General features: G+C 41.3%; 1 protein-coding gene across 1 annotated transcript; it reads right to left on the bottom strand.

The window, feature by feature from the left end:
* Window positions 1–7,878: 7,878 nt before the first annotated feature.
* LOC106092805 (dynein axonemal assembly factor 3 homolog) lies at window positions 7,879–26,760 on the bottom strand. The gene is made up of 2 exons (XM_013259732.2): window positions 26,015–26,760; window positions 7,879–8,725 (listed from the first exon to the last, which is right to left on the bottom strand). Exons 1-2 carry the CDS (start codon window positions 26,684–26,686, stop codon window positions 7,991–7,993), a joined length of 1,407 nt encoding a protein of 468 aa, XP_013115186.2. The 5' UTR covers window positions 26,687–26,760; the 3' UTR covers window positions 7,879–7,990.
* Window positions 26,761–27,227: the final 467 nt, after the last annotated feature.

The following is a 27,227-nucleotide window of genomic DNA, read 5'->3' as shown; positions in this document are numbered from 1 at the left end:
ATGGCTGCCTCGCCCTTAATCTGTGTGTCAATGGGTCGGATATCTAGAATAGTCTCGAGTGCCCTAGTGGGTGTGGTCCTCATCGTTACGCCTATGTCAAGACAACATGTTCTCCGAACCAGTGGTATGTGGTATGGTCCTTATGTTGCACTTTTTCTCCATAGCTGTCCACCAAACTACTGAGACGTAAGTAAGTAATCGTCTAATCACGCTCCTGTATAGCCAGTGGACTATCCTCGGATTCAAGCCCCATTTCGAGCCTACGGCCCATCTACATAGTGCCCAACATCTGGAGCCTTCTCAGTACACTTCTGAATGTGACACTTCCAATTCAGTTTCCTGTCCAAGATCACACTTAAGTATTTGACCTTGTCACATATCGAAATCGTCTTATTGTGGTGCGTTAAATTGGCCCAACTTCGTCTTCCTCGTGAACAGGCATATTTCAGTCTTCTCTGGGTTAACATGGAGACCTCTGGGTCTAGCCCAGTCATATGCCATATGCAAGACCCTTTCGGCTCTTCTGCATAGCTCGTTTGGATCCTTACTCCTTAGAAGTATTATAACATCGTCTGCGTAGCAAGCGGGTTTAAATTCCTCCTCAGTCAGCATCCGTTATAGGTCATTTATGGTGGTCTCCCATAGGAGTGGCGATAAAATGCCCCCGTGGCGTGCCCTGTGCTACTTTCTTTGTTTGTATTGAAGCAGTTCGCTGGATGTCCTACTCTTTATAATGGTGTCCACAATACGTTCCATGGTTTTGAGTAGAAAGGACGTAAGGCTTATGGGTCTGTAGGCCTTTGGAGCCGCATAACTTGCCTTGACGCGCTTAGTTACAACCACCACCTTACCTCCTGGCCGGATTTCGGAGTATATGCAAGTCCTATGCACGCTGTGAAAATTTTGGCCAGACGAGGCGCTCTCACTCCCATGTCTTCTACTAAAGTTACAGTTTGGACATGGGGTTTTAAGAGAAACTTTTTTATCTTGGCGGCGTCATTAACGCTATCGACCTGTTCACAGAAATTTTTCCAGGGGGCACGTTTTGCCGCTCTGGTAATCTAATTGTATTCCTTGAGCCGTGGGAAATACACTTCCAAATAAACTTCCGCCTTCTTACGACGTGCTCTGTTAAAAAGTCTGCGGACCTCTTACCCAATATTCCAAATCTCCCGGTCATTAAGGGTTTTTTTTTTGGCTGATTTCCTTTCGCGAAGAGCACAACTATCTTCGAAGGACCCCACCAGTGCAGTCGTAATCCTGTTGACATTTTCGTCAATGTCTTCTATGCTTGGACAATCTAAATTATCTTGCCCAAGTCTTCTTCTGAGTAGCCTTCCGCATTTTGTCAACTTATTCCGGAAGCTTATTGGATTCGGTGCCGTGCTATTCTAAACCTAATGTAGCGATGATCAGAGAAAGAGTGTTCCATGGAGACCCTCCAATCCTGAACCTCATCGATTAGATTTTCCAAATATATCGTCACATCTAATATCTCCTCCCTAATCCTATTAACAAAGGTAGCAGTATTACCAATATTAAGTGTTATTAGGTCTGTCAGGGCTTGGCCCCGCTTATTAGTGTTGGTACTACCAAACGAAATGAGGTGAGAGTTTACATCGCACCCTATTAGTACCTCGTTTCCTGTCTGTTTTGCTTTCCTCACCAGCCGTTGCACCTCCGACGTAGGTGGCGGTGTCGGAGAGTCGAAAGGCAGATAAAGTGATTCCAGGTATGCTCCACCGTCTCCCTGTCGCACCACTGTTGCATCCGACGTTGACAACTCTGGAGAAAATATATAACTAAAATTTTTATGAGAAATAACGCAGGTCCTCGGCCGAGTACCAGTGTTAGCATAGAGTAATTGATAGTTGATATGGTTCAGTCCAGAAACTTTGTTCCGGGTCGTCCACGGCTCCTGAATTAATTAATTAATATGAATCTTGCCCTTGCTGATTTTCTCCATCAGAGTGTGTCTAGCAGTCTCGCTCCGGTGGAGGTTTATCTGGATTACCTCAATCATTGGTCCTCCAGTAAATGGGCATCTTGGGAGTAGATGATGATCTCATCGTCTGCTCCCTGTTCTTTAGACTGCATTGGCTTTCCTGTCACTGCACTGCCTGATGCCATCGGTTTTGGTTCTTTGCCTAGTCTAGCCTTCCGACTTTTTATAAAGTCGGTAAAGGTTCCATTGTCGGGTCCCTGTTCGTTAAGCTTTATTGGGTTTCCATTCCCTGTACTGCCTGATGTTTCAATAGTAGGATCTTTGCCTATCTTAGCCTTCAAAATTTTAAGTAAATGGGCTTCTTGGGAGTAGGTGATGGTACCATCATCGACTCCCAGTTCGTTGGGATGCATTGAGTCTCCTGTCGCTGCGCTGCCTAATGTTTCAATATTACGATTTTTACCTATCGCAGTATTCCGAATCTTTAAGTCTGTGATGGGTCACTGCACTGCCTGATATTTTTGTATTAGGATCATTGCTTCTCCTGGTCTTTCCAATATAGTGAGATGCCGTGATTGTCTCGTTGTCGGCTCCCTGTTTGTTGGGCGGTGTTGAGTCACCTGCCACTGCACGACCTGACGTCGCAGAATGAAAATTTCTGCCTATCCTAGTCTTTCCAATCTTGAAAAAGACAGCTTTGCTCCCGTAGTGCGCCATGCATTTGGTATTAGCCAAACTTGCCACGTAGACTTGATCAATGGCAACCACAAAGTGCCTTCCTCCTTCTCCTCCCTGTGGAAGACCTACCACTTCTCTGTGGCCAAACCTTCGTTTTGCTTGCCCAAGAATCCCAACATGAGTTCCGTCGCAAATTTACTGCTCCATCCCTTGATGAAGACCGTAGTCTTCGTGAGCTGAGGGATATCCATCTTTCTCACCAGGTCGAGCTTTGCACCCTCCCAGGGAGCGTGAATACCTCTGACGAGCTGTTTGACGGTATCAATACAGACGTGCAGACGGACATAGCTAAATCAAATCAGAAAGTGATTCAGAGTCGATCGGTATACTTATCAATGGGTCTATCTTTCTTCCTTCTGGGTGCTACAAACAAATTCACTAAGTTATAATACCCTGTACCACAGTAGTGGTGTAGGGTATAAAAAGCATCGAACTCTTTCATTGTAATTGGTTTCCATTCCTTTATGTTAGTTGGATTTGCAAAATTCCATGTCATGGCACGTTTTGCCGCTCTGGTAATCTAATTGTATTCCTTGAGCCGTGGGAAATACACTTCCAAATAAACTTCCGCCTTCTTACGACGTGCTCTGTTAAAAAGTCTGCGGACCTCTTACCCAATATTCCAAATCTCCCGGTCATTAAGGGTTTTTTTTTTGGCTGATTTCCTTTCGCGAAGAGCACAACTATCTTCGAAGGACCCCACCAGTGCAGTCGTAATCCTGTTGACATTTTCGTCAATGTCTTCTATGCTTGGACAATCTAAATTATCTTGCCCAAGTCTTCTTCTGAGTAGCCTTCCGCATTTTGTCAACTTATTCCGGAAGCTTATTGGATTCGGTGCCGTGCTATTCTAAACCTAATGTAGCGATGATCAGAGAAAGAGTGTTCCATGGAGACCCTCCAATCCTGAACCTCATCGATTAGATTTTCCAAATATATCGTCACATCTAATATCTCCTCCCTAATCCTATTAACAAAGGTAGCAGTATTACCAATATTAAGTGTTATTAGGTCTGTCAGGGCTTGGCCCCGCTTATTAGTGTTGGTACTACCAAACGAAATGAGGTGAGAGTTTACATCGCACCCTATTAGTACCTCGTTTCCTGTCTGTTTTGCTTTCCTCACCAGCCGTTGCACCTCCGACGTAGGTGGCGGTGTCGGAGAGTCGAAAGGCAGATAAAGTGATTCCAGGTATGCTCCACCGTCTCCCTGTCGCACCACTGTTGCATCCGACGTTGACAACTCTGGAGAAAATATATAACTAAAATTTTTATGAGAAATAACGCAGGTCCTCGGCCGAGTACCAGTGTTAGCATAGAGTAATTGATAGTTGATATGGTTCAGTCCAGAAACTTTGTTCCGGGTCGTCCACGGCTCCTGAATTAATTAATTAATATGAATCTTGCCCTTGCTGATTTTCTCCATCAGAGTGTGTCTAGCAGTCTCGCTCCGGTGGAGGTTTATCTGGATTACCTCAATCATTGGTCCTCCAGTAAATGGGCATCTTGGGAGTAGATGATGATCTCATCGTCTGCTCCCTGTTCTTTAGACTGCATTGGCTTTCCTGTCACTGCACTGCCTGATGCCATCGGTTTTGGTTCTTTGCCTAGTCTAGCCTTCCGACTTTTTATAAAGTCGGTAAAGGTTCCATTGTCGGGTCCCTGTTCGTTAAGCTTTATTGGGTTTCCATTCCCTGTACTGCCTGATGTTTCAATAGTAGGATCTTTGCCTATCTTAGCCTTCAAAATTTTAAGTAAATGGGCTTCTTGGGAGTAGGTGATGGTACCATCATCGACTCCCAGTTCGTTGGGATGCATTGAGTCTCCTGTCGCTGCGCTGCCTAATGTTTCAATATTACGATTTTTACCTATCGCAGTATTCCGAATCTTTAAGTCTGTGATGGGTCACTGCACTGCCTGATATTTTTGTATTAGGATCATTGCTTCTCCTGGTCTTTCCAATATAGTGAGATGCCGTGATTGTCTCGTTGTCGGCTCCCTGTTTGTTGGGCGGTGTTGAGTCACCTGCCACTGCACGACCTGACGTCGCAGAATGAAAATTTCTGCCTATCCTAGTCTTTCCAATCTTGAAAAAGACAGCTTTGCTCCCGTAGTGCGCCATGCATTTGGTATTAGCCAAACTTGCCACGTAGACTTGATCAATGGCAACCACAAAGTGCCTTCCTCCTTCTCCTCCCTGTGGAAGACCTACCACTTCTCTGTGGCCAAACCTTCGTTTTGCTTGCCCAAGAATCCCAACATGAGTTCCGTCGCAAATTTACTGCTCCATCCCTTGATGAAGACCGTAGTCTTCGTGAGCTGAGGGATATCCATCTTTCTCACCAGGTCGAGCTTTGCACCCTCCCAGGGAGCGTGAATACCTCTGACGAGCTGTTTGACGGTATCAATACAGACGTGCAGACGGACATAGCTAAATCAAATCAGAAAGTGATTCAGAGTCGATCGGTATACTTATCAATGGGTCTATCTTTCTTCCTTCTGGGTGCTACAAACAAATTCACTAAGTTATAATACCCTGTACCACAGTAGTGGTGTAGGGTATAAAAAGCATCGAACTCTTTCATTGTAATTGGTTTCCATTCCTTTATGTTAGTTGGATTTGCAAAATTCCATGCAGCGTTCACTTCCCTTCCTTTCCGATTTGGTGATGAGAGAGCGGAATATGGTGGAAGGGATCATATGTGGTTTCTACTGGTCCCGGACTGCATTTATTAAATACTAGCCGAACCGGGCCCACTTTGCTGCGCCCTCTTTAACTCTCTAATGTCTTTTTAGGGTGTGGACACTTCGCTCTGAATGTGGATATCGAATTCGTGCCTCTGTAGCCTATGCCCGCCTATGACGCTGAACGTCTGCGTTCGAATTCTGCATGTAAATTCTCCCCAAAGAGGGGAGATTTGTTTTTTTTTTGAAAATTTGGATAAGAAGTGCTTTTTAGGAGAGGGATGGCACCTCAGACATTTCGAATCAAATAGAGATATTAAATTTGTGCTTCACTCCCAAATTCCTTTAATTTGAGCCTCATATTGCCATGGACGATGTATTGGTGATCGGGCGCCCATGGCAATTTGCCATAAAAATAGATATCAAATTCGTTCTTTACTCCTAAATACCGTTGATTTGAGCTCCATATTGCCATAATCGGAAATGAAGTTCAGCTTAGGTGGTGCTCTAGGGCGTATCCCCAAACAGTTGGCTCCAAAATTGGATATCAGATTCGTTCCTACTCTCAAATACCTTTCGTTTGAGTCCCATATTGTCATAATGGGTCAATGAACCTATTTGACGTATTTTTAGGAGAAAAAGTACCACATAAACATGAACATAAATGTTAATGTCATATTCGTAATCTACTCCCAAATATCTTTTATTTGAGTCCCATTGCTATATGGTCGGCTAATGTGCCTATTTGGGGGTGGAGCGACCTCCCCTTACTTGGACCTAATATTATATGCTATATTTTGTAATCTACTTCCACATACTTTTTATATGAATCACCTATTGACATGAACGTCGAATATATCTGTTAAGGCGAGTTTTGGGGTTGGGGTGGCCCGCTGAGTACTTGAACCTAATATTTTAATACGATATTCGTTTTCTAGTCTCTAAAACCTTTTATTTGATACCCATATTGTGCCTATCGGCCAACTTTTAATTTTGGGTGGTGTTTTTGGGGTATGTGGGAGGGTCCGCCCCCATCTGAAAAAGGGTTCTGCCGTTTTTGAGTCAACGGAACAAACAAACCGAGTCCCATATAGTCATAATTGGTTAATATGCCGATTTGGGGCGTTTTCGGGGGGTTGATGTGACCCCCTATACTACAATCTTATTTTGTATGCCCGATTCGTAATCTACTCCCGAATATCTCTCATTTAAGCCTCGTGTTGATATGAACGTTCAATTTGTCTGCTTGGAGGAGTTTTGGGGTTAGGGCGACTTCCTGGGTACCAATTTTTAATTCCTTATTCGCATCATACTCTTCAATACCTTTCATTGTCAATATCGGTCCACTTTTGATTTTGGGTGGTATTTTTGGGGTAACGGGGGAGGGTCCGCCCCCTTCCGATATCAACAAATTATAGAGCCTGTTTCTCCCTCCTGCCCATATCCGCAATCTACATCCGATACCTTTTATTTGAGTCCCATATTGTCATGATCGTCCAATAAACCTATTTTAGGGGATTTTGGGGTTGGGGCGGTCCCCAGTCCTAAATACCATTCATTTGAGTCACATACTGTCCCGATCGGTAAACCTTTATTTTTTGGTAATACTTTGGTAATACCGATAACAAAAAGTTATATAGCCTATGTTTGCTTCCAGACCAACCTACACAATCTGTGAAAATTTCAAGGTTATAAGTTCAGCCGTTTTTGAGTCTATACGGAACAAACCGACAAACAAACACACATTGATTTTTATATATAAGATTTCGTTGAGAACCTGTCTGATTCAGCGGATGTGAACAGCGAACTGGATGGTTCAACGGTAGGAACTAGAAGGCATCTTCCTTCTTCTGTTCCTGTGGTATCACAATGGACGAAAACGTCTAAGTGAGTCTAATAGCAAACTGCCAATTAAACAAAACCTAACCTAACCTCCTGTTTAATTTTTTCCTTGCTTTAATATCTGTTCACACTATCAACTATTCTTCGGAAGTATTGTATTTGGGTTTGCCTCCATTTTTTCTAACATCAAGAATTATTGATTTGTGGGAATTTTAACCATACTTCTAATTTCACTGCTTATTTACTAATAAAAACAGAGCAACTACAAAAAAGTGGTTGCCGAAAAATGCCATTTTCAGCAACTTCTGTTGAAAGTTGAACTAAGGTTACCATCCATAATGGATCCAGTAGTCTCGCAAGTTCATCTGCTCTACAATTACTGGGATATATCAGTGGCCTGGCACCCAGAAGAGGTGAATCTCGTTTAAAGATCTGCGACATTCGAGGGCGGTTTTTGAATTCAGAAATACGTTCTCCAGTGATGATGAAGCTTTAGTCACCTTCGAAATCAACATCTCCGTAACCTGCCCAATGCTATAAATCACTCCTCATATCTCTTAACTTTTTAAAAAAAAATTATTTTGCTTTCTTTTCTAAATACAAACAAACTCAAAGCCTATGGGTTTTAGCTGGACAGAGAAATCCAACGATAGAATGAAACAACCAAAATAGCAAAAAGTAGCACAAAAACAGATTTAATAAATCACAATATTAGAGTAAGAATTTTTATTGTCTATTTCAATAAGAAACTATAAACGAAAGTTCCGGTTTAATGTAGTTTTTAAATTTTCTGAAACTTCAAAATTGACCGTTTCGAGTTGATTGTGTCATAGTTTATACATGGCTTCAAATGTGTCCTCTCTGCGAACTGAAACAATTCCTCTTCAAATTTGTCAACAGCACTTTTCCTCTCAGTGGTCAATAGTCTTGTCTCCATAATCAATATTGAAGGAGAGCGCAGGACATCAATAAATGAATCTTTCAAAAATGAAAAATAATTGTGTGCGACAAAGATGACATCAAAGAAATTCGCCCAACGACTGTTGCTATCTTGCAAAGAAAGAATTTCATCACTTGAAAGAAAGTTTATTTTGACTCCTTCTATCTTTATCCACGGCTCATTGTAGTCCTGCAGCAAGTTCTCCACATCCTCCTCGCAGTTAGTTAGACCTTTTCCCATTTGAAGACGAATGGAACCATATTTTCGTGACTGACTGAGATTGTGATCATAGGGCATCTGTGTTGCCAGCTCGTGAAATATTTGCAAAATATTACGTTCTGTAATGTCCGTTGAACGATAATCGTTTTGTCCATGCATTGATTTAAGCATACGTTGATCGGACGTTGTTAAACCGAAGGCTGCATACGGGCCAGTCTGGATATCGCCTATGTAACCACGGTGCAAATATTTTTTGCCGTTCCGTACTAAACCGGCGGCTAGCGTCTTGTTTGGCACGTTGTACTCGAATTCTGGAAAAGTAAAAGCAACTCCAGTTTCTCTCCAGTATCTGTATTCCTGAAATTGGGAAAAAACTTACTTTAAAAATAAGTTAATTTGCCATCGGGTTGCTGCAACAATTTAGATTTAATTTAGAGGTCACTTAAACAAAAATTATTCTTCTAATAAGAATGGATGTCAACTTAATGCCTTTCGCACTAGATTTATTGCTTTTCACGTCACCAAAAACCGAAAAGCTACTTCCTAGTCCGAAGCGTAAAAAGGCAATAAATGGACGCTTTTTGCTTTTCTAGATAATATGTAGTTCTTTTTGGGTTTTTTGTTATGTTATTTTATTTAACATAAATTTTCCCTCAAACATTTCATTAAAGAATAGGAGGCACTTACTTACTGCAATTGGCTATGACAGAACGTTTGTCCCACGGGTACTCTGTTTTCACAAGTACCCATGCCTCAAGACACGGGTAGTATCAGTGTCTTGTATAGTGTAATTTTCGTCTGTCGAGAGGTGGGCTTGTTTCAAAACTGTCTACTTAATCCAAAGTAGCATTTATTTGCCAGTATTATTCTTCGCTTTATTTCAAAACTGGTGTCATTCGTTTCGGTTACGGCGGTGCCGAGGTATATAAAGATGCTGACTGTCTCAAAGTAGTGGTTTCCAACTTTCTCCATTTTCTTTATCTGATCGGTTGTACCATCCATTTCATTTTATCTCCATTTACTGCCAGTCCCATTTTCACCGACTCTCTTTTCGATTCTTTCAAAGACTGCAGTTACTACTTCCGGTGACCGACCTATGATATCGATGTTGTCGGCATAGGCGAGTAGCATGTATTCTCGTGTTACTAGTGTGCCATATCTATTCACATCTGCATCTCGTATAATCTTCTCCAGCTGGATATTAAAGAGATCACACAATAAGCTGTCTCCTTGTTTGAAACATTGTTTGGCATTGTATGTATTATTATACATACATTATATGTATCAGTTACCAGATTTCCTTCCATGGGTTTGATGTTTAATTCTTTGGTAGAATTTCCGGACTTCCTTCTGACTCCTGTACATCTCAATTCGTTCACACTCACGTCTTTCCATTTCCTTTTTCTTTCTGCGGAATATACATTTCTCCTCTCTCCTTTTCTCCCGATACCTCTCCTTCATCTGGCGCATTGCCACTGATTGCAGGGATGCTCTATATGCCGTATTCTTGGCTTAAGTAGCATCTCGACACTCTTGGTCGTACCATGGGTTTCTTGGAGGAGGCTTCCGGTACCCAAGTACGGATTTCGCGGAATTTTCAATGGAGTGGGCAATATTTTGCCACTGTGCCATTATATCATCGGAACAAGGAGTGCTTTCATCAAGCAGTTGGGTCAGGCAAGTGGAGTATGCCGCTGTCATCTGTTGTGTTTGCAGCTTTTCAATGTCCAGCTTCCGTGCAATGTCAGATCGTACTTTTCTCGCCATGCTCAGACGGGTGTGTACCTTTGCTGCAACAAGGTAATGATCCGAATCTATGTTCGCTCCTCGGATCGATTGGTCTGCTCGTCCTTGCCTTCTGGTCTGCTCGTCCTTGTCTTCTGTCGGGGAATTCGCACAAATAAGGCTTATGTTGAAGAATTTGGCTTTTATGCGGATAGCGGCTAGCCTCTCATCCACCGGAGTAGAGCTTGCGACAAGGGGTTTCAGTCTCCACAGCCAAATTCATACCTCGTGTTATGGCAGCTATGGTATAGTTCGTCACCATTTGGTGTTGTTGTGACGCCCTTCCATAATAGTCACATAATACAAGTAAGTTCAAGATATTTATAATACTATATATAAAAAAATACTCTTTTTGCAAGTACGATTGGATTGTACAACAAAAATTCTCCGTTTTGATGTAATGTGAAACATTACAGCATTACAGATACCGGCACTTAAGTGGATACACAATACCACACATTAACCAACTTAGGGGAGTGGTATTGAAAACAATTAGGGATTTTGTAAGTAGCACGGAATTCCTAACTTACAATTTTCTTTTTAGAGGTTACTTTATACTTTTAAGAGCGCACAACAAGCCGATTACTGGCTTAGGTGTTTGTCCATAATGGCATGGGGCGGATTAATATTTGCACCCTCTTTTCAACCTAACCTAAAACATTTTTATACCCACCACCGAAGGATGGGGGTATATTCATTTTGTCATTCCGTTTGCAACACATCGAAATATCCATTTCCGACCCTATAAAGTATATATATTCTTGATCAGCGTAAATTACAGTCAACAGTCTTTAAAAATAGAGATATTGAGCTGAAATTTTGCACAGATTCTTTTTTTGTTCATAAGCAGGTTAAGTTCGAAGATGGGCTATATCGGACTATATCTTGAGATAGAACCCATATAGACCGATCCGCCGATTTAGAGTCTTAGGCCCATAAAAGCCACATTTATTATCCGATTTTGCTGAAATTTGGGATAGTGAATTGTGTTAGGCCCTTCGACATCCTTCGTCAATTTGGTCCAGATCGGTTCATATTTGGATATAGCTGCCATATAGACCGATCGTCCGATTTAGGGCCTTAGGCCTACAAAAGCCACATTTATTATCCGATTTTAATGAAATTCGGGACAGTGAATTGTGTTAGGTCCATTGAAATCCTTCGTCAATTTGGCCCAGATCGGTCCAGGTTTGGATATAGCTGTCATATAGACCTACCCTTCGATTTAGGGTCTAAGGCCCATAAAAGCCACATTTTTTATCCGATTTCGCTGAAATTTGGGACAGTGAGTTGTGTTAGGCCCTTCGTTAATTTGGCTCAGATCGGTTCATATTTGGATATAGCTGCCATATGGACCGATCCTCCGATTTGGGGTCTTAGGCCCACAAAAGCCACATTTATTATCCGATTTTGCTGAAATTTGGGACAGTGGGTTGTGTGAGGCCCTTCGACATCCTTCGTCAATTTGGCTCAGATCGGTCCAGATTTGGATATAGCTGTCACATAGACCGATCCTCCGATTTAGGGTCTTAAGCGCATAAAAGGCGCCGAAATTTGGGGACAGTGAGTTGCGTTAAGCCTCCTGACATACTTCTGCATTATGGCACAGATCAGTCCAGGTTTGGATATAGCTGCCATATAGACCGATCTCTCGATTTATTGCTTTGGACCCTTAAAAGGCGCTTTTATTGTCCGATGTTGCCGAAATTTGGGACAGCGAGTTAAGTTAAGCCCCTCCACATATTTCTGCAATTTGGTCTGGATCGATCAAGATTTGCATATAGCTGCCATATAGACCGATATCTCGGTCTTGGCCCCAAAAACGGCGCATTTATAATCCGATTTAACTGAAATTTGACACATTGACTTATGTTAGGCTTTTCGACATCCGTGTTGTATATGGTTCAGATCGGTTTATTTTTAGATATAGCTACAAAAAAAACCAATATTTTGTTATACACAATTGAACAATGACTTGTACTTATTAGTATTTGGTCCAAATCGGATCATATTACGATATAACTGGTATGGGACATAAGGTATGCATTTTTCACCAGATTTTGATGAAAGGTGGTTTACATATATACCCGAGGTGGTGGGTATCCAAAGTTCGGCCCTTTTTACTTTTTTTCCTTAAATTTTTTTTTTTTTTTGTTTGATTTAATTGGCTACGACAGAACATTTGTTCCACTAGCCGAACGTAGAATAGCGTTCCAAGCGCCTCGATCTTCTGCGCTCATTCTAAAATCTCTGACACCAAGTTTCGAGCTGTCTCCCACCACCTGATCTTTCCATCGGGCTTTTAGTCTTCCCGGTTTGCGTGTACCACCGTGTTTGACTTCTTCAAAAGACTTCTTTGCTGGAGCTTCTTCTTCCATTGTTATAACATGCCCTAACCAACGCAGCCGTTGTATTTTGATGCGTGTAACTATGCTATCGTCGTCATACAACTCGTGGTTCATACGTCGCCTATATTCTCCATTAACGCAAACTGGTCCATATATTTTACGAATATCATTCTTTCAAATACTCCAAGCACTGTCTCGTCTGCTTTCAAAAGTACCCATGCCTCAGAACCATATAACAACACAGTAGTATCAGTGTCTTGTATAGTGTAATCTTCGTCTGTCGAGAGGTGGCCTTGTTTCTAAACTGTAGAGGTAGATAAAGTTACTGACTATCTCAAAGTTGTGGTTCCCAACTTTCTCCATTTTCTTCATCTGCTCGGTAGTGCAAGGCTTTTTGGGAGTTGAAACCATCCATTTCGTCTTATCTCCATTTACTGTCAGACCCATTTTCACATGACTCTCTTTCGATTTTTACAAAGGCTGAAGTTACTACTTTCGGTAACCGACCCATGATGTCGATGTCGTCGGCATAGGCGAGTAGCTTGTGTTCTCTTGTGATTAGTGTGCCATATTTACTCACATCTGCATCTCGTATAATCTTCTTCAGCAGGATATTATAGAGATCTCAAGATAGGCTGTCTCCTTGTTAGAAACCTCGTTTGGTATTGAGGAACGTGAAGGGGTATTGAAAGCGGCTTTGTAGTCAACAAAGAGATGGTAGGTTTTGATTTGTCCTTCTTGGGTCTTGTCCAGGATTTGGCGCAGTGTCCAGGGTGGATTTACCAGGTCTAAAGCCGCATTGATAGAGCCCAATTATCTCATTGACTTTAGATTTTAATCTTACACACAGGAAGAGAAGAGTAGATTTATTCCTCTGTAGTTGGCACATTTCGTCTTGTCTCCTTTCTTATGTATAGGACATAGTATGCTGAGGTTTCAATCATGGGGTATGAGTTCTTCTAGCCAGATTGCGCAGATAAGTAGATGCATACGCCTTAACAGCATGTCGCCTCCGGTCTTAAATAGTTCAGCGAGTAACCTGCCGGCTCCTGCTGCCTTGTTGTTCTTTAGTCGGGTCACTACTACTTGGACCTCATTCTGACTAGGAGGTAAACATTCTATACCATCATCATTGATTGATTATGCGGTATCCTCTTCGCCGCCAACGTCGTACACTAGGAGTTGTGTAAAATATTATTTCCATATCCTCAGTATGCTATCTGTGTCAGTTACCAGATTTCCTTCTTTGTCCCTGCAGGAGGATGTGCCTGCACCAAAGCCATCGCTTTAATGTTTAATTCTTTGGCAGAATTTCCGGACTTCATTCTGACTCCTGTACATCTCAATTCGTTCACACTCACGTCTTTCCATTTCCTTTTTCTTTCTGCGGAATATACGTTTCTCCTCTCTCCTTTTCTCCCGATACCTCTCCTTCATCTGGCGTGTTGCTACTGATTGCAGGGTTACTCTATATGCCGTATTCCTGGCTTTAGTAGCATCTCGACACTCTTGATCGTACCATGCGTTTCTTGGAGGAGGCTTCCGGTACCCAAGTACGGATTTCGCGGCATTTTCCATGGAGTGGGCAATAATGATCCGAATCTATGTTCGCTCCACGGATCGATCGTACATCTAACACGCTGGATGAACGCCTTCCATCTATCACAACGTGAAATTTGGTGCTACTAACAACCATGTTTTTTGCCGCGGCGAAATCTATCAGCCTCAACCCATTATCCTTGGTCTGCTTGTCCTTGTCTTCCGTTGGGGCATGGGCAAAAAAAAGGTGGATGTTGAAGATTTTGGCTTTTATGCGGATTGAGGCTAACCACAACACATCTTCCGGAGTAAAGCTGGAGACAAGGTGAGTCAGTCTCCGACTAACCACAAATCCACAGTCAAATTCATGGCAGCTTTAGTATAGTTCGTCACCGTTTGGTGTTGTAGTGACGCCATTCTCAGTCCATCGCATTTCCTGTAAGGCGGTAATACCTGCCTTGTACTTCTCTTATACATCCGCCAGCGCGTATACCGTCAACGTTGGGGGTCGGGGGGTCCGTTTTTACAATTATTTTATCTGTCACAGTAGTTCTCATAGATTTCCGGGGGCGAGTTACTGGCCCAGCGCCTCAACCGCATGGGTTTTGTGGGATTGCACATGTATCTCTCGTTGTGGCGAGCTGCTTGCTCCAAGATCCGACGCTAGCGTCCTGCCGCCCCTAATCTGGGAACAGACGCAGATGTTGGACTTTGGTTATTTGAAGGCGCCAATAACTCGCCTTGTCATCTTTAGTATCATTGGCACTCAGTATTTAAGTAAGAGTCAGTGTCACCTGACTACTCACTGAGACTCTCCTCTCGAAAATCGCAGATTGCCTGCGGCCGCATTTGCAACTACTCCGCTTAAAAACGGAGCTTTCCACCATCCGCAACCTGTGGACGCGCGCGATAGCTTTCAGCTATGCTTCCCGTGGTAACGATGGACACCACAGAAGTCGGAGCTTTTGATTTTTTGGCCAATTCATTATATAAGTTGCTACCAACAAAATCTATCCTGTGTATTGTTTTTTCCGGGGTGTTCTATGGTTCACTTGATTTCTGATGAGTAAACCGCTTTGATTTTGAGAAAAAGGTATTGTACGGTAGACAATAATGGGCTTGTATAAAAACATCAAAACTTGGTATGTATATCGTTTGTAAAATTTTTGTAAATGAGACTGTTGAACATGAAAATGGAAAATCATTTAAGAGATTTATTTTGAAAGCATTGCAATGACTTTAAGGATCTATTGAACTTATTATAAGAGTATAACAGTGGCTGAGTAGTTTAAGTGCGATTGAATCAAAGACTAACTTTAATTTCGCACTCAAATTCGAGTTATTTCTAAATTAATACAGAATTTCGGTGGCTGGAACAATTTTTCTTTTAACGCCGTCAATATGATTGTCCTAACACAATATAATGGGTAGATACCTCATTGAATGTGTTTCACTTATGACATTACCGTCAACATACACCTTTAAGTAATGGTAACGTGCCACGGAGTGTGGTCTGAAGCGAATCACTTTGGCTTATTACAATTAAGTTGAAGTCTATTCAATTGGGCAAACTCAAATAATAAAGCAGAATCTCTTTCCATTGCAGCCTTGAGTGCCGTGACGAGCTTATATGGAAGCAGCAAACAGAAATCATCTGCAACCATAAATATCTTTCCTGTTAATCCTAAGTTCATAGGATCATTTAAATAAATTGAAAACAATAGAGGACCCAAACAACTATCCTGTGGAACGCAGTGCCTGACCTGCACAACAAAGCTACCTGTATTATTAATACTTATATATTGCTTCCTGTTTGAAAATAGCTTCTACATAATAAGAGTTTATTCCCATAATATTTCAGTCTCTTCAACATTATATCATGGTCTATAGACTAAGCTTCCAGATTCCAGTTCTCCTAGAATATGTGAGATACATCCTAGTCTCGCAAGCTCGTCCGCTTTACAATCCCCTGGGATTCTCTGTGGCCCGGCACCCAGAACAGATGAATATTAAACTGTTCAGCAATCTCGTTGAGAGATCTGCGACAATCGAGGGCGGTTTTTGTGTTCAGAAATACGTTCTCCAGAGATTAAATGGCTGCCTGGCTGTTTGAGAAGATATTTATGCCAGTTATAGTTATGACATTATATCTTAGCCATTCCACCATATCTTTAATTTTAGGGATCTCCGCTTTATAAGCACTGCAGTGGTTGGATAACCTTCTCGATATAACAAGTTATTGTTTTTCAGAGTACACCCCAAAGCCCACCTGGTTGTCTGGTTTGGTACCATCCGTGTAGAAGTCTATTAAACTTCTATTACCGGGGATATCGTAGTTTCAATCGGTTCTATCAGGAATAATGGTACAGTATTTTATCAAAAAGCGGCTCATCAATGTGTCTAGTTTAAGTAAATGCAACATTCTCTCCTCCGAAGGAGACAGGTGCCACTGTAGGTAACTTGTATCTCCTGCTGAAAAGAACTACTTCCGTCTAGCACGGATTTACGCCTACACCACTTCCGGTAGACCACTTTACTGTGACACGTAGAGCTTCCCGAAGTATATCTCTTAGTGCGCTGGGAAACTTTGCCCTTACCACAATAGCCACGTCAGCAGGATACGCGACCACTTTTACACCTTTTTCTTCCAGAGACAAAAAGTAATTGCGGATTTTTTAAAAGAAAGTAAATGCATTTTTAATAAAACTTAGAATGAACTTTAATCAAATATACTTTTTTTACACTTTTTTTCTAAAGCAACCTAAAAGTAACAGCTGATAACTGACAGAAGAAAGAATGCAATTACAGAGTCACAAGCTGTGAAAAAATTTGTCAACGCCGACTATATGAAAAATCCGCAATTACTTTTTGTGCAACCCAATATATTGTTAATGGCTATGTTCCAAAGTAGAGGAGACAGTACACCTCCTTGAGGAGTTCCTCTGCTGACCCAACGAGTATTTCAAGTGTTTCCTCACTGGACGTCCATTCTCTGACTTGTGAATGTATTTCACCGCTATAGGTCTCGAGGATAGGATCTTCTTTTGCCTAGAGGCCTTAGATGTATCCTCCATGGAGCTGCAGCTGATCCGCTTGACCATTATGTGTATATACTCCGCAGTTTCCACTACATTTTCTGGAAATACGTGCAGAATGTGTGCAACTTATAATAAATTTGATGAGCAGCTCACCCCTTTCGTTGCCATCCGAACTTCCTCAAATCTAATGATGTGCATTAGCATCGCTTCCTACAATGTATGCCGAAATGTATACCAATTTCTGTTTAGCCAAGGTATCACTTGTGCAGTATTTTCCCCAAGGCTGAAACTTATATAACGATGAGCTGAGAACCTGTGATCATCCTACACTTCCAAGTCGCTTACCCTTCCACTAAGATCTTTCGATACAATGGTAACATCTAGCAACTCCTGCCTGTTCCTGGTAATAATTATCGGTTTATTACCTTTTTTACAAATCGACAGATTGCAACTCATAATATATTCGATAAGCAGCTTACCCCCTTTCGTGTATATATCCGTCCTTCCCACTGAGGCGCTTCACGCAGAAGCGGCTTCAACCAGCAACTTAAGGTTGAATGCGGTATCTCGGAATCGTGTGCCATATATAGGGAAGCTAGTCAGTAACTTCAGTGCAGCCGAAGCGGCCTTACAACGACGGAGATATATGTGCAGAAACCGGACCACTGCCAGGAGTTCATCTTCACAAGATAGATTTCCGCGCGCATCCCGGGACAGTTGTGGAAGTAGTGGAAACACTCTTCCTCAGGACACCGGACAATTGTGGTGTGGACAATTCCTCTTTAGATGCTTCACTAGCTGCTGCTGTCGAAGTACCTTTAGAGATCCGTCTTTCCACGGTGGCGTCGTTCCACATTGAGCCCAATCCAACCGGATGACCCACCCACACAGAGGAGGGCCAATTGCAAGAATAGATTATAAATTCAACCAAATTTGAAGCATATAATAATTGATACAAAAACAACATTTTAACTGATTTATATTCGTGGAAAGCTTAAACACCGACAGTACATAAAGTCTTTAATCACGGTAAGAAAATTGTGGAATACAACATACTTCCGTTAGGAGAACTTACAGAAGAAGCTCGGGTATCCCGAAAAAGAGACTTTAAATACCCGAAAGAGCAGCAAATTTAATCTAAATTATGATTTGATTCATTATTTATTGTTATCGTCTGATCCTGTACTATGCAGCATCAGAACTAATTGGCAACTAAAATATGTGAAAATATAGATAAGGACATCCCGATGCCATTCTAATTAAAGAGCTTTTAAATTTTGATACTTCAGATTATTTTGTAGAGAATAATATAAAATAATACAAAACTAAAATGCTGTTTTATTTTGGAAGTTACTAATTTACACACCGATGCAAAGGGTTTTCGCTATCTTTATTTAAATGATCCTTTTGTAGGAGACCTTTTTCTGGTCTAACAAATTTATATTGCAAACCATGGGCAAATCGATCAATGTTTTAGTGTAAGCCCGATATTAGCTTCCACACATAAAGTTTTTTACATTGAGTTTAATGAAATGTAGGGTAGATAGAATTCGAGTTAAACATCGTTGGAAAGGTATGAAAAAAAATCCTTTAAAATAAGGTAATAACTGCGTAAATAAGGCGATCGGTTTTCATTGCAAATGATAGCGACAACAAAAAAATTTGGAATTTTCGGCTTTTTTGAAAAATGAACTTTTATGTTACATAAAATCGGATAGGATAGAAATATTTTCATGGTTATTTCTGTGTTTTGTAGTAGAAGTGATCTAGAAAAGTGCATAAAAATCGACTTTTTTTATACCTTCCACCATAGGATGGGGGTAAACTAATTTCGTCATTCTGTTTGTAACTTCTCAAAATATTCGTCTAAGATCCCATAAACTATATATATTCTTTATCGTCGTGACATTGTAGGTCGATCTAGCCATGTCCGTCCATCTGTCCGTCCGTCTGTCGAAAGCACGCTAAATGGTGCACAAATACTTCTTATTGGTGTAGGTCGGTTGGGATTGTAAATGGGCCATATCGGTCCATGTTTTGATATAGCTGCCATATAAACCGATCTTGGGTCTTGACTTCTTGAGCCACTATAGGGCGCAATTCATATCCGATTTGGTTGATGTGTTTTATTGTTATAACCTGATATAGCTGCCATATAAACCGATCTTGGATCTTGATTTCTTGAGCCATTAGAGGGCGCAATTCTTATCCGATTTTGTTGAAATTTCGCATAACGTGTTTTGTTATGACTTTTAATAACTCTGCCAAAAATGGTTCAAATCGATCCATAACCTGATATAGCTGCCATTTAAATCGATTTAGGATCTTGACTTCTTGTTTAGTATTTTGGCTGTCATGACCTCTTTTATGGTTAGAATATGGCGAGACATACCTTCAATTGTTGGAAACATTTCAAGCTTTAATTCAAGCCCAAAGAAATTAAAAAAATCCCCGTGGAACTTTTTTGCCAGTGTGAAAATTTTGAAATTTACTAAAAAAATTGGCCATACTGTTCTTAAGATAATGGGGTGCTTTGATATCGAAATAAGTCAAATTAGCTCTTAACATTTTTTTTAACACTTCCACTATTATGAAAATGTACAGAAATGATAATGCCTTAAGGGTTAAAGTTTGCGAAATGGGAGTATCTTTTTTGAAAAATTTTGCAAATTTTTGACAAAAAATATTTTTCATTTGAAAACGATGCCATTTTTAAACCGCAAAATAAATTGACATGTTCCCTTTATTTATTTTATGCATACATATACTGGCGCAAATTGTGTAAAAGTTTATAGCTTAAAGATTGACGGTGTTTAAAAAAAAACACTAAAAAACCAAATCAAAATTATAATATTTTAAAATTAAACAACTCGTTAATGGTACCGATGGCATGGTACATTATACATGTACAAAATTTGTCGAAATTCTCGTGACAAAAAATTATTTAACCGGGCCTGCAATCTCTCATAATTACTTTTTGAAAATAAAAATAAAAAAATTGATGAGTTTATTGAAAAAATTTATAATTCTAAATAAGATAAAGACCCTTAAAAAGAAAAGCTTCCAAAAAAAAAAACAGTGATGGAACAAGGTGCAGAACATGCATCAGACCGCTGAAGCTTTTGCAAAACCCTTCTCCAATACCTTCAATTGCTGTGTTTTATTTTAGTACTGGATAGACAAGCCGTGAAGAGCAAAAATAAAACGCAAAAAAGTTTCCAGTGCAACTCTGTTTGTTTGTCATGTAGTGGTAACGCCATTTGTCAACCTATCAAAACAGTACGAGGAAAAAAGTGCAAATTTATAACTAAAATTTACAAAGAGCAAAAATTTTTAATGTTTTGTGCACGTAATTGTATAAATAGTTGCTTTTAATATTATTCTGCCATTCACAATAAAGGATTTCGGCGGTTGGCCACGCTTATTTGTGAAAAACATATCATGGCAATCCTGACAACAGATGTTCTACATAAGCCTGCACTGGTAATTTATCCAGCACTGCACTACATAGTACTAAAATAAAACACCGCTAATAATGACGAAAAGCACGGAGAAATCAGTAACTTTCTTGAATGCCCCTTGCAGTTGGACTTTCCGATCGAGCCAATCAGATTTAACAAAATTATACACGAAATAATGTCATTACATAGAAAAAAAAAATTCTTCTGGATATGACAACGTGGATGCAATATTTTATTTTTCACAATGTTATATAATGCCACAGTGATAACAAGGCTAAATCACTACCCGTCCCAGTGGAAATGTGCAGAAATAATCATGATTCAGAAACCTTGAAAAACTGAAAACATTATAAAATCTTATGGGTCAATAAGCCGTCTTGTAATTTTTTCAAAAATATTTGAAAGAATATTTTTGAGGAGATACCTATTTTAAAAGAAAATTATATCATATCCGATAATTAGTTCGAATTTCGTCACAGTCATGGAACACCGGAACAGATTTACAGAACTCTTGCGTCATAACTAACAGCCGTAAAGACCAACTGTATTGTTCAGCCTATTTCACACCCAGAGAAAAGTTGATACCAACGTGCTCATTTCAGTACTACATGGTATTGATAGTAAAGCAACACCGAGTGGTAAGAAATCAATACCGCAAAAAAAAAAATGATTATAAAAAAAAAATAAATGATTAGTACAATTTGGTACTAGCCGTATTACCAAACTTGAATTGGTTTTAGTACCAAACCGCTATTGGTTTTATACCAAATCGTTATTAAATATTTCTACTGAGTGCTTTAAAATGGCTTGGGAAAAGAAAAAAGTGGAAGTAAGTCTGTCACTTTTGAACAGACAGAGACAGGCAGCACGTACGTCACGAATAAAAGAAATTATGATCCAAAAATAAAAAAAAGTGCAAAAAACACAACGGAGTATTCTATGTCGATCAACAAAACTTCCTTTGCTTGCTTTGGCTTCATATGACACTCATCTGAGTGGTGTTTATTTGCAAACAACACACGATGACCGTCAACCAAGTGTACGTGTTCGTCTTTTTTCGTCATGGGAGAGGCACATCCCGGAGTGTCTTCTCCGCGCGCTTCTGGTCCGTGCCGGGATTGAAAAGAACCCCGGAGCCTGGTTCTGTTCGGTTTGCCAAACCGCCTTCATCATCGGTCGGTGTCGGTGAGGTGTAACCGGTGCATGGAGTGGGTACATTTTCGTTCTTGCTCTGGCCTAACTTCACTACGGGAGTATAGTCATACTGGCTATGTCGCAAGGTGCTGTGCGAACATAGCCAGCAGTGGGTCACAAGCGTCGTCGTCGTCGCCTTCGGCGTCCTCGTTGTCGGACTATGTGACCCCCCCGACCTCTCCCGTACGGCAATTAACGCAACGGCAGCATCCTAGCCCTAATAATGCCAGGCCAGTGCCGGGAAGTGTATCGTTCTTGCAGTTAAACTGCAACGGACTGCGTGGCAAGATCGATGAGATCGTGGACTTTATGAGTCGGAAGAGCATATTGGTCGCAGCGATCCAGGAGACAAAGCTGACCAACACCTGCAGCTTGCACAGTTGTCACGGTTACAATCTGCTACGTAAGGATCGCTCAAGGAATGGAGGTGGGGGATTGGCCTTCGTTATACACCATTCCGTGCAGTATAGACCTATCTCGCCTGCGCTTGACCCTAGTGACCCCTACATGGAATGTATGGGGATAGCAGTCAGGTCTGGTGCTACCGAGATAGAGATATACAACGTGTATATATCGCCGGTTGGTAGCTGTGTCCCGATTAATGGCCAGGCTTACAACCCCGACATAAGTGGGTTGTTATCTGGCCATAATCGTCTGGTTCTAGGGGATTTTAATGCGCATCACACGTCATGGCATTCTCCCCTAGGTAACGACCAGCGTGGCATAGCTTTGGCAGAGCAGATAGACAGCTCCACGTTTTGCACGGTGAATGAGGATGCCCCCACTAGGATTACGAGGAGGTGCAGCAGCTCGCCAGACATCTCAATTGCATCCCCTGATCTCCTGAGTGACGTATCCTAGCAAGCCGTCATCTCTTTGGGGTCACACCACCACCCCATAATTCTCACCATCGACCGACCACCCGACTTCATAACCTCTGAGCGCTGGACGTTTATCAATTATAAGAAGGCAGATTGGACTGGATTCAGAGAGAATACCAATCGCCGCATCAGTGAACTGCCACCCCCCTCTGATGTGCTTATGGCCGAGAAGAAATTCCGAGACATCATTAACGCAGCAGCCGCTCGCTTTATACCAGCCGGTCGAATACCCCAAGTGCGACCCAATTTCCCGGCGCAAGCAGTGGTACTCGCAGACGAGCGTGATGGGATTCGTGCTATGGACCCCGCTAACCCCAGAATCAGCGAGCTGAATCTGGAAATAAACAGGGTAGTCAACGAACATAAACGGAATTTGTGGCTGGAACACTTGGAGCAATGTAACTTAGGCACCGGTGTAGGCAAACTGTGGGCCACTGTTAAGTCACTCTCGAACCCCGATAGACGGGATGACAGGACCTCAGTCACTTTTGGTGAGATAACCGTGACTGATCCGAAGAGATGCGCTAAGTTGTTCAACCGTCAATTTATTGTGCATCCCGAGAGAGACAGAGCAAGGAGGAGAGCCATTCGCAGTATTCGTGGTCTCCGAGCCGATGAACAGCCATCACAATTTACCGTGGGCGAAGTTACCAATCCGTGGCGCCAAATCTTCTAAGGCGTTGGGCGCCGACGGAATCTCTACATTGATGTTGAAGAATCTGGATTCACCTGGAGTTAAGTACCTTACCACTGTCCTCAACCTGTCATTGAACACTCTTATAGTTCCCGATGTCTGGAAAATGGGCAGAGTGATCCCGCTACTGAAGCCTGGTAAAGACCCGAGTTTGGGGGAGTCGTACAGACCGATCTCCCTTCTCTCACCGGTGGCTAAGACGCTTGAGGCATTACTCCTCCCGAGCCTCGTAGGAGAATTTCCATTCGCCGAGCATCAGCATGGATTTCGAAGACTGCACATCACCGCACACATTTGCCGTGGCTTCAATCAGCCCAGGCCATGTGATAGGACGGTCCACTTGGCACTGGACCTATCGAAAGCATTCGACACGGTCAGCCATGCCAAATTATTTGAGGACATCGCCAACACGTCCCTCCAGCCAGGTCTGAAACGATGGCTCGAAAATTATCTGTGTGGTCGCCAGTTATTTGTGGAATTTAGGGATAAGAAGTGGAAACACCGTAGAGTGAAACAGGGAGTTTAACCCCTACCTATCCTCCATTCCACCCCCTCCAGACTGCATAGAGATCGTATCATATGCGGACGATTGTACGATCATGGCATCAGGACCCCCACCCATAGATGACATCTGCGATAGGTCTACCTCAACGAGCTTGCCTCATATTTCGCTGCAAGAAATCTGAAGATATCCGCCACCAAATCTTCAGCCACACTGTTCACTACAAATACGCGTGAGGTGAATACCGACCATCAAGTGTCCCAAAATACTTGGTGTCACATTTGACAGCTCTTGCTCATTCTCCTCACACGCCACAGCAATCTGCAATAAAGTCAAAAGTAGAAACAAGGTCCTCAAGTCACTTGCTTGTTGACCACGTACAAAGCAATTGGCCGGTCTGTGGTAAGTTATGCAGCGCCAGTGTGGTCACGTCAACTTTGTGACACGCAGTGGAATAATATTCAGATCTGTCAGAATGCCGCCCTCCGAACTGCGACGGGCTGTCTCCTTAGTTCTCATGTGGACCACTCTAAGCAATACCTTTTGGGCTGTTATCGCAGAAACCATCCAAATCATCATCTTGTGGATAGATATCCACCGCCCAGAAGCCTTAAGGTAGATCTACATGATCTATAGCGTGAGGTTCAGCGCTACAAGAGAGAACCTCTAGATCAAGCGGCATATCAAGCGGGTCTAAACAACATTCATGCAGACACGGTAGCAGATGCGGTAATTGGCTACCGGGTGAATGTAGTCCTTGGAGAACGACCGCCACCCATTGCACCCAAAGAAATCGACCTCCCCCGGCAAACCAGAGTGGTTCTGGCTCAATTACGTTCCGGTAGATGCAGCCGCCTCAATTCCCACAGAGCTAGAATTGATGCCGACGTGCAAGATGTATGTCCCGATTGTAACCAGGGACCGCACGATACACGTCACCTGTTTAACTGCCCGGCCAGACCCACTCGACTCAGACCTAGATCCCTGTGGACGCATCCCACCTTAGTCGCAGAGTTCCTGGGTCTTGACACTCAACAGAATCAAGCAGACGAAAGATAGAACACAATAAACTGCTACAACAACAACCTTCAACCAAATTGACAATCATCCTCAGAACGATTACTAAAACGTTCGCTCATCTCTCACTCTATTGTATTTGTGCGTGTGTTTCTAGATAACTTTGTTTTTATGTGGCATGCGATTCAGGCAATTGCTTTGGCCAAGGTGGCTGTTGAGTGCCAAATTTTGGGTCTCAAGCAGTTCTCTGGTAGATACATGTATATAAAAAAAACGTACAATACATATGAGAATACATGCCGATTTGAGTGCGCTCTATTCGTATTCGACGTACATAAGACAAGTCTTATGAAGACAGAAAGTGGCTCATGACATGTCTTATCGTCTAATAGCAGTTAGCAATCATGCCATTGTGCTGGCAATATCCTTGCTTGATACAACAGATGAAGCAAGAAGACTTTACACATTTTAGACTTGCCATTTCGTACCTATAATAGTTAATTTTTTATATATACTAGAGAAATTTGGAAAAAAACAAACAAGTTTTAAGTTGTGCATATCGCTGGATGGATGTATATAAATAACTACTGAAATTTGTAAAAATACTTACACCATTTGCTTATTATCCCAAAAGGATAGATTTTAAATAAAGAAGTTTGAAAGAAAGAAAATTTTGTCAGCAAACATTGAAAATTGGATCTTAAATTTGTAAACAAAATAAGGGACCAGGATCTGCTAAAATTTCTTAAAGATGTCTTTATCCAGTCAAAAATCGCATAACTTTATCGGCAACAAATGTGACAGATTGGCAAAATAATGTAACTCTGTTGACATGTGCCAACAAAGCTTAAACGGCTAAGCTTCGCTGGTACATGGCGCTAAAGTAGTTCGAATGCTAGGTGTGTACTCTGTTTCTCTTTCACAACAGGAAAGGGATATGTGCACAAGAATGGCAATCAGACAAGAAATGCGTCCTGTACATTGATTACAGGCATGCATGGATAGACAAGACATGACTTACTCAAACATTGGGCCTACTTCTTCTGTTCGTTGTAAACGGACACACAAAGTTATACTAATAAAACGCACGGAGTAAATAAATAAACTAACCGTTAGAACATTGTATAATGATGAAATTACTAGTTTAAATTGATTAAAATGCACTATAATTTCTGTATTTTTTTTACCTGTGAGCATATTTGGGATCCTTTTCTGTCTTTCAAAACCATGTTGAGGTCCCAATCGAATTGGCCTTCCCTGTAGTCATATCGTGTCCCCAATAGTTTTTTTACCCTTTCGTTCCAATACTGCTTTATATTGAAAATATTTCCTTCTTTCGATGACCAGAAATTCAGAGCGTTTTCCACGCCATCACGTTCACGGTATTTTAAGCCATCAATATTTAGGAATGGTGCTTTTTTCTCTAAGCATTGGCTATCGGTAATCGTTTTTATCAAAGACTTTGACTTAGCTGAAACGTATTGATGTGAAAATGCTCGAACTAAGGTATTACCATAGATGTCCATGAATAAATGGGTCTTGCTGCGAATATTCATAACCTTAGGATTCTCCAGCGCAATAGCCAGTAGAGCAATATTTCGAGCCACAATTTCGATACATCCATCGACCAAGTAGAAATTTATAACAGGGTTAATTCCTTTCGCTCTGTGTGAGTACATGTTGGCCATAGTGGCTAGTATATGCCGTGGGTCATTTAAGCCAAACAACAAAATGTTAATTTCTGTTGTAATATCTTGATTTTTTGAGTCAGGAGATAAATTTTCGTTTTCGACCTGATAATTTGACTTGCCAATATATTCCTGAAATAAATCCAATGCTTCGCTTAGTCCCCAAAACATTTTTTTCAATGTCTTTTCTATTTCAATGAACACTTTTCTTTTAAGGCACGAGATTGTTTTATAAACTTAGAAAATTAAATTGAATGTTTGGAATATACTGTTGCTATGGATACCTTTCTATAGCAGACCCAATGTGTATAAAGAGCATATTTATAAGGTGGCCGCATCGGTGAATTGCCACAATAAAGCATATTTTTGGGAACTTGATATGTCAAAATTTGTAAACGGGGCGATTCACCGTAACATTTAAAATTTTCGGCAAATTTTCTTCGACCAATCAGAAGAAGCAAGAAGAAATAATGTTATTAACTTTTGAGTGTCAAGCAAGAAAAAACAATTTTAAAATTTTTCAAAATTAATAATGTGTGTTATAGTTAACCTTAAATTTTTAATTTTCCAGTTGGTTCGGCTTCGGAGAGTAACTACGAACGACACTTTACATTAGAAATGCTCCATATTATAGATGTCGCTGCAGAAGGAAGACTTAATTTTGAGACAGACAGAGACAAATACTCTCAGATGTACAAACACACAATAAACA

This window comes from Stomoxys calcitrans, chromosome 5 (assembly GCF_963082655.1).
Source record: "Stomoxys calcitrans chromosome 5, idStoCalc2.1, whole genome shotgun sequence".
Classification (NCBI taxonomy): Eukaryota; Metazoa; Arthropoda; class Insecta; order Diptera; family Muscidae; genus Stomoxys; species Stomoxys calcitrans.
This window is presented reverse-complemented; position numbering and strand designations above follow the sequence as displayed.

Excerpts from the sequence above, each read along its gene's own strand:
- LOC106092805 (XM_013259732.2), bottom strand. The coding sequence starts at position 26,686 with ATGTTTTGGGGACTAAGCGAAGCATTGGATTTATTTCAGGAATATATT. Across the intron at positions 8,726-26,014 it reads GATCCCAAATATGCTCACAG|GAATACAGATACTGGAGAGA; the intron begins GTAAAAAAAATA and ends TCCCAATTTCAG.